This window comes from Aulonocara stuartgranti (assembly GCF_965226115.1).
Source record: "Aulonocara stuartgranti genome assembly, chromosome: 5".
NCBI classification, from domain to species: Eukaryota; Metazoa; Chordata; class Actinopteri; order Cichliformes; family Cichlidae; genus Aulonocara; species Aulonocara stuartgranti.
In genome coordinates this window covers 35,771,795-35,786,778 of record NC_138943.1, presented here as the reverse complement: position 1 = coordinate 35,786,778, position 14,984 = coordinate 35,771,795, and the positions used below count along the sequence as shown (strand labels likewise).

The 14,984-nt window shown below is 39.2% G+C and overlaps 1 protein-coding gene and 1 long non-coding RNA gene across 2 annotated transcripts in view; one reads left to right on the top strand and one right to left on the bottom strand.

The window, feature by feature from the left end:
- Nucleotides 1-7,904, top strand: part of LOC309706803 — a 32,756-nt gene extending 24,852 nt beyond the window's left edge. The window contains exons 2-3 of the long non-coding RNA XR_014276801.1: nucleotides 6,783-6,856; nucleotides 7,104-7,904. This is a non-coding gene — a long non-coding RNA (uncharacterized lncRNA). The remainder of the gene's footprint in view (nucleotides 1-6,782; nucleotides 6,857-7,103) is intronic.
- Nucleotides 7,905-12,667: 4,763 nt separating this feature from the next.
- Nucleotides 12,668-14,984, bottom strand: part of hdac11 (histone deacetylase 11) — a 55,109-nt gene continuing 52,792 nt past the window's right edge. The window contains exon 11 of the mRNA XM_082533606.1: nucleotides 12,668-14,721. Coding sequence (XP_082389732.1) covers nucleotides 14,479-14,721 — 243 coding nt within the window. The 3' untranslated portion in view covers nucleotides 12,668-14,478. The remainder of the gene's footprint in view (nucleotides 14,722-14,984) is intronic.

The window sequence follows — 14,984 nt, the reverse complement described above, 5'->3', positions numbered from 1 at the left end:
CGTAATCCAGGTAGCTACCACAACCAAAACAAGGTAGTTGCAGTAGGCTAATGTGAGTTTTTAAACAAGAACTTACTTCCAGATGTTTCTTTAGGTTGGAGGTGGAGTCTTTTGACACTGAGAGCAGCTTGGTTGCACGGTTAGATTCCACCCTTTCTTCTTCAGATGTGAAGATTTAAGCAGTAACTGTAACAGGATACAGTTACTCATATTTTGTATTTTAAATACGTAACGCTTGTTCATGTATTCCGTCACCCTCGAACACTACATTTAGCCATTTCGTAATTTTTTTGGAGCATGTTTCAGAAAGGAAGATTATCCAGGATATGCTCATTGATTACAAACTTATGACTGATAACTCAGCAATCATCACGGGTGTGGCAAAAACACTCATTTCAAGGCTTCAGAATCAGACTTCACAATGTCTTAGGTGAGGTGGCTACATCCACTTTTATGCTGCCTATGGCTATGCTAAGGAATCATAAGGATCGGTTGCTATTATATTGTCTGCTTGTTTATGTATATATGGGCTTCGCACTGAGGAAAGAACGCCAAAACTGAATTACCCCCAGGTGACCAAGTTTGATTTCTGTACATGAAACTAAACAGCTACTTTTACAAACCTGTACCAGGACATTTAGTCAGTAATGTAAAATTGTATGACCTCCTTTGCACAACAGTCATGTGGAATATGATCATTTTAATAGATGAAGAATTAATTTAAGGTTTAAAACATGGAAAAGAACCTCATTGGTTGTTATAGAATTTATTCATGTCATGATAAATGCATAGAAGGAATTTTCAGTGTTTACACACAGCAAAAACATACAGTACAGCTTTTAAGTTCTATTTTGGCACATAAGATTCAGTAATAAAAACTGGCTGACACAGAAAGGCTCTGACGAGCTGTGATGGCATTGTGTATTAAGAACAAACCTCCAACAGCAACACTTTCATAGTCCTAATTAAAGGTAGACTGCACTAAACCTTTTAGCTGCATTCAAAAGCAGCATGCCAGATCAAAGGCTTTAACTAATTAGCACAGACACCACTATGGCCCGCCTTTCAGTTTGGTTTTGAGTGTTTCCAAACAGCTTCCAGGATAAGTACCCCAATACGGCTTTCACGCTGTTCAAAGATGCACCTTTGAATCTTTCAAATAACTGCAAGTCTGCATTACAGCCATAAACTTTCAGAGTACAGCTGTAGCAATGGCAAACAACAAACATGAAGATTACAGCCACTTCAGGTCTAATCAGCCACAAAATAGCAAAGAACAACTGAATGCAATGACAAACACTAGGATTAAAACCCTCGTACCACCTTCACGGTGATATTGCAGAACCCTTGTCTGCTGTTATTAAACACTTAAACATGCTTTCATTGTATGTTACTGGGCCAAATGGGGAAAGTATTTTCACACTTAATAATCTGAAGCCAAATCCAAACTGTAGCCTCAACAGCAGAAATGAATTAGTACAAGGGGTTTAAGGTTTTCTTTTTTGATAATTATTTCCATCCATTTTTTAAATACACATTCAAAACAGGGTTGTAGCTTGGCTGTAGCCAATGCCTGTTCACTATAGGGTGAAAGGTGATTGGTCCCAAATCCACCACATGGTTAACACTGAGGGACAACTGCACAACTACCCTACGACCAGTTTAGTTACCATTCAACTGAACATGCATGTCTTTGGCCTGTGGGAGGAAACTATTTAATATTCCAGAAAAAGGCATCCCAACATATAGGGCAACATTTACTGTGTAAGTGCGAATACCTACGTTTTTGTACTTGTTCAATCAATCAAATTACTCTGAATTTAACACTTAAAGCATGCATTGTACCTAATGTGGTTTTGACAGTTGCAACCAGGAGTGTTCATTTAGTATGAATGAGAGAGGAGGGTTCAGAGTGAGTTCATAATTTGATGTGGGTGGATGAGTCAAAGCTGTCGCTGCAGTGCCCAAGCTTTGGCTCAGTCCTGTAATCCTAATATGTTTCGGGGAGAGCACCACATTTTCACCTTTCTGCCTAAAGCAGCCTCAGATAGGTTGCCAGTGACCTGGTGGATGTAAAAAGTTGAAAGCCATTTTTGTAATGCTAAGTGAAAAAAGTTGTTTACCATAGTGGGATGCTTGGGTGGATTTCACGTTCACACAGCATTTATGGCCACGTGTCTGTTGATGTTTTAAATACATGTGGCTGGTTAACTAGCTTTAGCTATACCGACACCAGCGGTAACCAGTATTTGCAATGTGGCCATCATAGCTGCAAGGCCAATTATAAAGTGCTCACAAAATGTTTTCCATTGATGTTTGTCTTTTGATTTGGGGTAGATGGACACACACAAAACTGTACATATAAAAAATAGCAACTTTAAATTCTCCTATATGTACATGAACAAATACATCATTGCAATGCCAAAAACATGAGACACCCAAAATAAAATGAATGTTAAATGATTCCACAGCCAACACTGATGTATGCATCAGTGTACATCAGATTTAAGAATATGTATACATATTCTTAAATCTGACAAAAGTTTCTTGTTTTGAGAAGAAAAAAAATCTGCCAGTGGGCTGAGCAAAAGTTGCTTGACTAGAATTGTCAAAACTAGAAATTAATCGATGCCTTTTAACTAGACAAAACTGTCTAAAATTTGTGCTTAAATGAAGAAAATTTGACTTATTACAAGGAAAGAGAGCCCTGCGACAGACTGGCAACCTGTCCAGGGTGTGCCCCGCCTCTCGCCCTATGACAGCTGGGATTGGCTCCGGCGCCCCCCGCGACCCTGAAAAGGATAAGCGGTAGCGAATGGATGGATGGATGGACAAGGAAAGAGACTGAATTGTTTCTTTCTTGATTGAGTTAAATATAAGAATTAAATCTCAACTCTGAGAACAATAATTAGAAAAAATTGCTGAGAATAAGACACCATCTGTTCAAAAAGCTACAAAAAATATGAGACTTTAGCAAGACACCAGAAGCACTCTTATTTTTTGCACTTTTATTGACACAGCAACGGGTCAGTAACTCAACTTTAACAGTACTGAGGTCTAATTCCAGGAGACTCATGTCTCACAGTGTAACATGGCCACTGTAAGAAGTGCATATTCCAGATACTCTTAACAGGAATAATAACAGTATAAAATACTCATGACTGAATGTATCAAAGATACATTTTGCTGCAGCTTGAAGCAAGCAGCATTCAAAATCCTAGATTGCATAACTTTTTAGAAGAACAGCTTTAAAGATCACACAAACAAACGTGTCTTACATGAAGATGCAGCGACTGAGCATAACAGAGTGGAAAAGGTTACAGCTCCTGGTATTGCATAAACAGATTATTTTGATTTTGTGCAAAAATTATGATTACTTCACATTTTAATATTTTTAATGATAACATTATTAGGTTTTTAATGTCCCTTACTGCAGAATAAAGATTTCTTATGAAAGTTTGGCTTTGTTTTGGTTTTATCTTTAGCTCCATTCTAAGAAAATGACCAGCTTCAAGTGTCCTCAGTGTAGGACACATACAGGATGCCATGCTGAAATGTAAAGCACTTACAATAGAAGCCACTAGAAACAAATTATTCCAGCCTAATTGATGACATTTATGGCACTTGTTTTCTGTGCTGACTGATATGCTGCTCAGTGCTTTGCTGCCTGCTTTTAAATCAGATGTCACTCTGAACATAAACACAAGCTACATGTGATGTCTCTGATGTTTCTACCCGTGCTGATGCTACCGTGACTAAAGCTAGCCAAGCAGCAGTAAATATGTGAAGTAAGGCAGAAGGATATACTCATCAAATAAACAGGATCATAAGAATATAAGACCATGAGCACTACAAATGTAACAGAAATATGCTGACATAAAATGGCATGTTATTTGAAATCTACATGAAACAATGACACAACTACTTTTTTTTCAATTTTTCTAATTTTTTTTTTTTTTTACCAATTGTCCAAATTAGTCTGTGATTGGCCTTAGTGTGACAGAAATCATATTTATATACAACTAAATATGCCTCAGCAAACATGTTTTAAATGGATGCTTCCTCACTTGATGACGAATGATCCTTTTCCATATTTGCTGAGTCTTAAATTTGATGTCAGTGAGCTTATCAGTGGTTGGTGTTAAAAAAAGCCCCCAAATCCCCTATGAGCAAGCACTTGGCGACAGTGGAGAGGAAAAACTCCCTCTTAATGGGGAGAAACCTCTGACAGAACCAGGCTCAGGAAGGGGTGGCCTTCTGTCTCGACCGAGAGGGGTTCAAATGTTCACTGACAATTTAGTTGTATATAAATATGATTTTTAGGACGTGATGTTGAGACCAATTAGGTGAAATTGGGGACGCGCACAGTTCCGCTTCTTCTTGTTCTTCTTCTTACTTGGCGGAGTCTCTGGCAGGCTCTTAACTCCAGTCTCGAGTTCAGCCACCTTGACATTGAGCATTTTCTGTTTGTCTTGTAGACTTTGCAAAGATTCCTGTACAGAGAATGCAGCTGACTCTTCTTTTTCTATCTTCTGTTGTTCTGTGGTGTCCTTTTCTTTCTGAGGCTCCTGCAGAGACATTGCAGTGGATGGCAGTGAGTCCTCTTTTTCCATCTTCTCCTGTTCTCCAGTCTCGTTTTCTTTCAGAGGCTCACGTTTGAGCATTTCATTTGCAGCAGTGGAATTTTGTTCTTTGTGCTGCTGTGGGATTTTAAGGGAGGAAGCTTTGGCCTCTCTCAGCTCTCGCTCAAGAGACTCTACCTTCAAATCATGAAGGGCCTTGTTGGGGCAGAGCTGGGATTTCAGGTCACTGATTTCCAGGTTGAGTGTCTCCTGCTCCTGCCTATGTTTAACGGCCTGCTCTTCAAGCTGATTTTGAGCTGCTAGGAGCTGTTTATGGAGCATCTTAATCTGCTCTTGCTGAATCCTACATTTGAGCTCAAATTCAGCCTCCTTAGAGGACTTCAGTCCTACAGAGTCAGTGTGTGAAGCCTCTGTGGTTGGAGTGGCAGACTCCACACACTGCTCTGTGGTAGGGTGGCTGATTTGGTCCTGCAGGGTAACCATCACCTCATCCAATATGACAATAGCTTCATTGTCATTTGCGAGAGTGTCTGTCTCACTGATGTCATTGGGCTTATTACCAGAAGCCTCTTCCAGCTGCTCTAAGAGGTCTTTAATCATTTCCTCATGATTTCGCTTGTTCTCGTGAATTTGTTCATGAAGCTTGTTCACCTGAAACTGGTGATAAGAGGCCCTCTTGTTTGCACCTACCATTTTCCAGTAAAAGTTGTTCTGATGGTATTGGGAGGCTTCCAGTTGGTGTCTGAGAGCAGCAATCTCGTGCCAGGGATTAAACGGGGGTCTAAATGTGGGAATGGTTTGATATTAGCAAGTCCCTCCATTAGGCCCAGGGTTTGGTCTGCTGAGGTTCTTCCCATTTCCCTCTCTCTCCATGTCCTCCTTTGCATTTGAAATGGGGAGGGATTCAGCCTTTTCTTTTTCAGAAGTGGCTTCAGTGTTTTTTTGCATTTCTTCTTTTTCCGGGTTTGCTCCATCACCCATGCTGTTTTGAGCTTCAAGAAGAGCCCGAGTAATTGGTCTTCTTGGTTCTTCAGCCACTCTTTTCTGTTTTTGCTTTTTTTGTTTCTTTGGTTTCACAACCATTTCCTTTGGTGGTTGTGCCACAGGAGACTTTTCAGTATTTGGTTGTGCGGCTTTATCAACCTCAGGTTTTGGTCTTTCTAAGACTTTTGGTGTGACCAGCCTCTAACCAGCCAACAAAAACATGTGTTCATAATACAAAACAAGTTTACTTTGTGAAATGTTAAAAGGTACAAAAAATAAAACAATAAAATAAAACAGATTTATTGTCTTAAATTTAGCCAGTCCATCTTGTTTTGAACATTACAAGCTAGTTTCCAGTCTCATGTGTGAGATGATTAGACTTGTTTCAAGTATATATTACTTATTTTTCTTAGTTAGTCTGTAAATCTAAAAATGAACCATTTTACATTTATTTCGGGGCGATCGTGGCTCAAGAGTTGGGCGTTTGTCTTGTAATCGGAAGGTTGCCGGTTTGAGCCCCAGCTCCGACAGTCTCGGTCGTTGTGTCCTTGGGCAAGACACTTCACCCGTTGCCTACTGGTGCTGGTCAGAGGGCCCAGTGGCGCCAGTGTCCGGCAGCCTTGCCTCTGTCAGTGCACCCCAGGGTGGCTGTGGCTACGCTTTAGCTTGCCATCACCAGTGTGTGAATGTGTGTGTGAATGACTGAATAAAATAAATAATGAATAATAATAATAATTTAAATGAATAAAATACTGCACATTTATGAATGACATCTTTACCTATAGATTTAAGATTCATTTCCGACAGATTATGATTAATCATATAAACTATTGTACGTTGGAGATGTGAACTTACTTCCAATTATTTATGTTGTAAACTATTAATATAAATCAGGTCACTTTAACCTTGCTGAACTGAGGTAACTTTTTTTCTTATGGATGAAGTGGCCTAATCTGAGCTTTGATCATTTGTTGAATGATTTGACAAGCAGTTGGGCACTATTAGTTTTAGTTTGAAAACTAGTTTGGAATAGCCTTGTCATAAATTTTATGTGAGCAATTTTATAAGACTTAACCATGGAATTAACACGGTCTCTACTTAGTCTGTCTTTTGCACCTTATCCAGGTGTCTGATTGCATAGACTTTGGATCCATGGCAGGTGGTGTCTTGACTCAGTTTTTCTTTTGACCCAAACATATGTTTTTCTGTCCTCAGGGAAAAGTTCTGACAAAAGCTACACCAGAAAATCATGGAGGGTTTGGATGATTGCAACCTTTCAGTTCTAAATGGTAGGCCAAGCATATGCATATTTATGCAAATTAATGTCTAAATGAATTTTGTGTTGCACACACTGACAGTGATCCTACATAGAATCAGTTTTATGTTGTCAAATCAATAAAATATTTAAATTACATATAAAATGTATTTGACAAAATGACCATTTGGAATTGTTTCCTTTTTTGGACAGTGACATGTATACATTTAAAGAGATGTACAACTTTGACATTTCTGAAAGTTACTGACTTTTATTTACAGCTGCCAACATAGACGAGGTCTTGCTCCACACCCTCAGTAGGGGCGATTTAAGGGACCTGCTTCCAGGGCCTGAACATTTTATGAGGAGGAAACAGTTGTGGGCTCAAGTTCACAAAGAGGCAAGTTTTGCCACTTTCGATTTAAAAACACCTAGCACGACACATTTTGTTTAGGACTCCTGTAATATAACTATTTTTGTTTTCTTATTTAGGATGAAACTAAAGAAAAGGCGTCTCATGGATATCTCACCATGCGACCAGGGAGAAGATTATGATGCAGATTCAAGTGGTGGATCAAACATGCTTTTGCCACCAAGGAGCAGTTCTGGTGACGACAGTTGTAAGTGAAACATTACAATTATGGCTATAATATTGAATATTCAACTGAAAGTTGATTTAGTTCTTTCTTTCCTCTTCTGTTTAAACATAGCCCTGTTCAGAGCACTACCAACTCTCTTCCCATCATGAGCTGCACCACCCAAGAAGATGGGACATGCCAGTGAAGCACTGATTCATGTCCTTCAGGTCTGGGTTTCTTCACATTTGTTATCAAATAATGCCCCTAAAGCCTTCACTTTAACAGATTATTTGGCATATGGCCTTTTTATCCATGCCAAGTCCTCCAACAATGTAGTTTATATTTGGAAAAGTGTGCAGAAATCTGAAATGGCACAAATACTGATAGATCAAAAATTTCAATAAAAATAATAAAGAAAATCATAAAGAAATTAAAAACAAAATGGAAATAATTACATATTTAACTATCACAGGTGCAGTACCTTTGTCATTTCCTAAAGTGTGTAAAGACATAATCCTAACGGTGATGAGGCAGAATTTATTACATTTTTCAATGGCATGAATATTAGGGAATTTCTATACAGTATTTGTCAATCTAAAGAAAAATAACATTAATATGGTCTGTAGCACATCTGATCTATGGTTGTCATCATTCATATATCACCCCAAGGGTGCACCCCAAAGGGATCAATAAAGTGAAGTCTAAGTCTAATACATACTTGTGGTTAAGTATTTGAACGACCCTGATAGCTTTGGAGTTTCTCCGTACATTGTAAAATTTTCTTTGTTTTTCTTTTTGCCAACAGAAGATCCAGCGTCAGCCCTGTTCTGCTCTTAGAAGGGTCCCGTTGTCTTATTGCAGTTGGAACCACTCCCATCACCACATTTGCCACAGATGACCTTGGAGAAGGTTTGCTGTATCTTATGGCATACTACTACACCCTGCATCTCACCTATCCTAAATGTGTGGCAACGCTTCTGTCTGTCATTCAGACTGAAGTGTTAAAGGACAAAATCCATGAGCAAGACACCACAGGCTCATACAAAAAAGTCATGGCAGGCTGTAGAAATTTTTATTGAAACGTAGAGCTGTTTGAGCAAGATTAGGTCTGTGTTGGAAGGTTTGGACTTGATAGCTTTGAAGTTGCAATTTACACTTGAATTCTTTTTTTTTTTAAATTCTTATTAATGTAATACAGAGTACTTTCTTTCTTTAAACACATCTGTTCTGCAAATTCTGTTTAAAATTGCAAATGCTCTTTTTATTACATTTTATATGTTGAGTAGCTAACTGGTTTAGTACGGAGCCCCGCAGGGGACATTGGAGAAAAAAAAGTTTTGTGAGATCTCGCAAAACAAACTCGGGATCTCGCAAAAGTTTTAGCCGCCAGCTCGAAGCCGACCGGGAGGTCCAGGCACGATGTGCCGGGAAAGCGGTGTTCCTCCCGGCTGTAGTAGGTCTCGACCTCCCGTTAGCTTCGAGATGGTTGATGTCAGATCTCCGAAAATGTCGGAGCACTTTTGCAAATATGTGATGTCTTGTAAACCGAGCAGATATCTGACATTTACACAACTACATTCACGCCTCAAAATATCTTAAAAGTGTATTTTATGATCCAGAAAGAGTAATATTACAACTAAGTAGCTGCCGCCATTGTTGGAATTCAACTTTTGTGAGTTTGTTTTGCGAGATACCGAGTTTGTTTTGCGAGATCTTGCAAAAGTTTTGCGAGATCCTGAGTTAGTTTTGCGAGATCTCGATCTCTGTCTGTTTCAACGTGTGACCCCGCCCCTCCCTCGGACAGTCGGGGATGAGTGCGCTAACATACAGTGGGGCAAAAAAGTATTTAGTCAGCCACCGATTGTGCAAGTTCCCCCACCTAAAATGATGACAGAGGTCAGTAATTTGCACCAGAGGTACACTTCAACTGTGAGAGACAGAATGTGAAAAAAAAATCCATGAATCCACATGGTAGGATTTGTAAAGAATTTATTCGTAAATCAGGGTGGAAAATAAGTATTTGGTCAATAACAAAAATACAACTCAATACTTTGTAACATAACCTTTGTTGGCAATAACAGAGGTCAAACGTTTACTATAGGTCTTTACCAGGTTTGCACACACAGTAGCTGGTATTTTGGCCCATTCCTCCATGCAGTGATGTTTCGGGGCTGTCGCCGAGCAACACGGACTTTCAACTCCCGCCACAGATTTTCTATGGGGTTGAGGTCTGGAGACTGGCTAGGCCACTCCAGGACTTTCAAATGCTTCTTACGGAGCCACTCCTTTGTTGCCCGGGCGGTGTGTTTTGGATCGTTGTCATGTTGGAAGACCCAGCCTCGTTTCATCTTCAAAGTTCTCACTGATGGAAGGAGGTTTTGGCTCAAAATCTCACGATACATGGCCCCATTCATTCTGTCCTTAACACGGATCAGTCGTCCTGTCCCCTTGGCAGAAAAACAGCCCCATAGCATGATGTTTCCACCCCCATGCTTCACAGTAGGTATGGTGTTCTTGGGATGCAACTCAGTATTCTTCTTCCTCCAAACACGACGAGTTGAGTTTATACCAAAAAGTTCTACTTTGGTTTCATCTGACCACATGACATTCTCCCAATCCTCTGCTGTATCATCCATGTGCTCTCTGGCAAACTTCAGACGGGCCTGGACATGCACTGGCTTCAGCAGCGGAACACGTCTGGCACTGCGGGATTTGATTCCCTGCCGTTGTAGTGTGTTACTGATGGTGACCTTTGTTACTTTGGTCCCAGCTCTCTGCAGGTCATTCACCAGGTCCCCCCGTGTGGTTCTGGGATCTTTGCTCACCGTTCTCATGATCATTTTGACCCCACGGGATGAGATCTTGCGTGGAGCCCCAGATCGAGGGAGATTATCAGTGGTCTTGTATGTCTTCCATTTTCTGATGATTGCTCCCACAGTTGATTTTTTCACACCAAGCTGCTTGCCTATTGTAGATTCACTCTTCCCAGTCTGGTGCAGGTCTATAATACTTTTCCTGGTGTCCTTCGAAAGCTCTTTGGTCTTGACCATGGCGGAGCTTGGAGTCTGACTGTTTGAGGCTGTGGACAGGTGTCTTTTATACAGATGATGAGTTCAAACAGGTGCCATTCATACAGGTAACGAGTGGGGGACAGAAAAGCTTCTTACAGAAGACGTTACAGGTCTGTGAGAGCCAGAGATTTTCCTTGTTTGAGGTGACCAAATACTTATTTTCCACCCTAATTTACGAATGAATTCTTTACAAATCCTACCATGTGGATTCATGGATTTTTTTTTCACATTCTGTCTCTCACAGTTGAAGTGTACCTCTGGTGCAAATTACTGACCTCTGTCATCATTTTAAGTGGGGGAACTTGCACAATCGGTGGCTCACTAAATACTTTTTTGCCCCACTGTATCTGTAGGTTGCTGTTTTAATGAGTGTTTGATGGAAAACAACAATGGCGGAGTTTGCGCTCTCCAGTCGCATGATAGGTGAGTCCTAGTAAATAATTTTCCAGTACGTGTACGTTCCACATGCTATTTTAAAAAAATTATGATTATTATTTTGCTAGCTATCAAACTCGCTGGAGAAATGATTGAAATGCACTGAGTGTGATGCAGTATGGCAGCGCTATTATGGAATATGCTGTGAACTTAGCTAACATTACTTAGCAGTGATATGAGTTAATTTACTCAAGTGAAAGCTTTAAACATTAGCCTGATACATAACTAGCTAACTTAAGGCTTTCTGGTTAACCTCTGGGGTCGACGGACCCAGAGTCTCCATTTCAACTTGGGTCGAACGTGCGAACTTCAAACTATATACTAGTGTTTAAATTGTGTAGGCCACGTAAAACCGGTGTTTTTTGTTTTCAATAAAACAGTGGCGTTTACTCTGGAAAGAAACGGAAAAAACAGCGTTTTCTAAGGAGAGCGCTAGCAAACACGCTTTGCTTGTGAGTGAAAAGCAACAGTCATTGGTGAAAAAAGAAAAAAACACTCCTTCCCTATTGGTGGAAAAATGTACCACGTCGACCAATCAAAAAAATGATATGGCAACATGTGGCATTTGGTTGTTTGGGAAGAGGGGGAAGTTTTAGGAGTGAGCGAAAGAGAGAGCGAGACAGTTTTGATACATGAGAAATTTGTGAGGTTTACTGTGTTTGGAGTCTCAAGTTAGTGTGTTGTCTTGTGTAGTTAGTGTGTAGTGTAGTCGTTGTTTTGTGTGTCAGTTCTACTAGTGATCGTCACAGTTGCTGCAAAAAAGCCACCAAAGGCAGATTGCAGTGTAAACGCTGAGTGACACAGATGCTGTCAGACCTGCAGGTTTATCCCTGTGCTGTTCTCATCTGTGTTATAGTGGACACAAACTATTTTTGGAGTTGCATAAATAATTTTTGTGCCTTCTTATTTGATGCAGAACAGCTGATTGTTCTGTAAATAGTTTGAAATGGTTATATAAAAAACGTCTGAGCCTTGGCTGCATTTTTAGGTAAATAGTACCATATAACTTTTTAAAAATGTACAATTTCTATTTGCAATTTAAGTTATGAAAACGATTCGTTAAACATGCTTGTGGTTTTTACAGTCAAAAATATCACTTTCTACTTGTAAAATTTGGTCTGTATTTAGATAAATTGTGCTGATACAGTTTGTCAAAATGAGAAAATAACAGATTGGCAAGATAAAGTTTTTAAAGGTAAAATTTAGAGGCCAAATCAAAAGTAGTCAAAAACGGCCAATTATACCCTGGACCCCAGCTTTTTTGAGTATTTGAAATAATGGTAATATGAGTGATCCATATGGTCACAAAGAATAGCCACTTGTTTCTGTGCTACCAAAGTTCCCCAGCTTTCATTCAAAATGTGTTTATCTTCAGCACCTGCACATTAAACTACTTAAACATTATAAATGTCTTCAAGCTCACACTGAGGCCTGTGGAGCACTATCAGCCACTGAGATAGTTCACACATTTATATGTGTATTTGTATATGAATATTTCATACTTTAAGGCTGCCTGTTTATTTAAGGGAGATGAACAAAATACATTGGACTTGTACATAATAATATCACAGATGATAAATTAAATAGATTTTAAGTAGATGCTTGTGCATTCTTAAAGCATTATATGTTGAATTGAACTATGTGATCTGTTCAAAGCCTCTCAGTGCTGTTCTCCATGCCTGTCTGACTGTACATGATGTTATTAGCACAAACACTTTAAAGGTGACGTTTAGGACTTCAACAATAATACAGGCAGCAATGTAGTTAGCAATAAAACAGTTTAATTGGGAATTAACTTAAAAAACAAACAAACAACAAACAAACATCTGTCTCCTATTTTTTGTCACACAGGAAAGAAGCATCAATTTCTGATGAGAAGACTTATTTAAAATGATTTAATGTACTAGTTTTTTAGATTATTTGCCTTGATTTGTTCCTTAGAATAAGTGTTTTATGCCCATTTTCCTCAACATTTTGCTTAGAACAAGTGGTTAAAGCTTATTTTAGGTTTCAATTGCCATGATTGGTTGCCTGGAATAAGTGTGTAAGGCTTATTTTAAGATTTAACGATCTAATTGTTCCCTAGAATAAGTGGTTAAAGCTTATTTTAAGTTTCAATGTTCTGATTTGTTCCCTGGAATAAGTGTAAAAGACTTATTTTTTTAGCTTTATTTAAATTTAGATATTGTTCTTGTTTCAAGAAATCTTAATAAGAAAAAATAACTTACCCCACTGGCAGATAATTTCACTTGTTTTAAGCAAATCTTCACCAAAAATAAGTGTATTTATCTAGTATTAAGGAGGTGGGTTTTTGCAGTGTAGGTTCACGTGGGACCACCACTATGCCCTGTCATATGATATCAGCTTATATTAGCAAAGAAGGACAATGCCAGTATTTCACAGAAAGGCTGGTGATGCACTGTGACCTCAGTTCGTGCATGTTTTAGGCAGAGATTGATAGTAAAATGTCGTAGTGATCATTACACCCCAGCACACAGCTTGTATTCAGTCTGTGTCAGACGATGTCTTTAGTATCGTTTGGAAGCGGTGATTTTGTTTCAGCTGCTGCATTAATCATATTGATCTGAGTGTTTTTGTGGCTCCTTTTACAAAGTTTCGACATGTGTAAACATCATTAGGGAAGCTCTGTGTCTAACTATAAACAACCAATCAAAAGTGAAAGCCACTGGAAACCCTGCTGTACAGGCTTTCTCATTAATCACTGAACACTCTGGGTTTTAGACTTAAATCTAGACATGCTGGAAGAAGCAGACTGAATTTCAGGAGTCTAAAACATTGGGGGACGTGAGTTTCAGCAGTTAAAGTGCTCAGTCAAAAGTTTTAGTGTCTCAAATCTTTCCAATTACAGGGACAATTAGTACCTGTAATAACTTTAAACATTAACTGTACATATTAGATTGGATTCAAAGCACAAAACTCATCTCAATTAAGACACTAGTCACTTATATATATAGATTTGATCTTCTTTCAATGTTAAAATTCACCCAACGATTACTTCTGATTAAGATAATTACACTTTCATGTGCGGTTATGTTTGTTTTTATATTATATATGTTTTATATTTATAACTTGAGACATTATTTACACATACATTGGAAGTATATTATTTAAGTACATCAAGCCTTAATATAGCATATGCTTCATATGCTATTATTAGTTTTGCATTTCCTGAGATTAAAGATTACCTTTAGCCAAAATGCTGATCACACATTACACATAAAACCCATAACTCTCCTACTGATTAAACATTTAAAAAGCTCTTTTGTGCCATATGAAAGTCGTAGCTGTGAAAACACGGTTGTTTAAAGACAGCTTTTTCCCTCGGAATGATTATTCTCTTTGAGTACGTGTCAACCTGCGCATAACAAATGTGAAAATGTTACCAAAGCTTGTGAATATTTAAGTGTACATGTGCAAACTTCTTGTTACATAATCTGAGTTTAGACAAGTGTTGAATGTTACAACAGCTGTCACACGATCACAGCACAATATAAAGTTACTTAGTGCTTTAAAGTCAGGTATCTTAGTGTTAGCTCCAGGATTAAGGCTCCTCAGACAGCTGTGGATGTTGACCCTGCCGATCCAGAGGTGGGCGTCATGTGGGTCGTCAGCGGTGTCGATCCCTCTCCTTCCGCCGCGTTGCCTTCTATTAGACCTTGCCGGTGCAGGTTGAGGATGGAGTCTGCGATTATGCGGGCTGTTTTCTTCTGATATCCTCCGGATGTCATCATGAGTACGGGGATCCCCCGACGCTTCGCAGCCCTGAACACGAGCTCATCTCTCTTTATAATGCCCTGGCAGAGAAGAAGGAGAAGAAAGTTAGAAGAAGAGGCAGCCTGTCTATGCTTTCAAGCACTACCTTCTCTGGATTCTCTGGACTTCTTTTCTCATCTCTGCATCTCATTGATAAAAGATTTGATAGAACATGCTGATAACATCGGCATGTCTAGTCCAGAGTCCTGATCTGAACCCAAGGACAAAGTCATGAAATCCACTACACTGAGTTACTGAGCTCTGGAACAGCTAGAGGAAGAAGCACACATGCATGTCTGTGGAG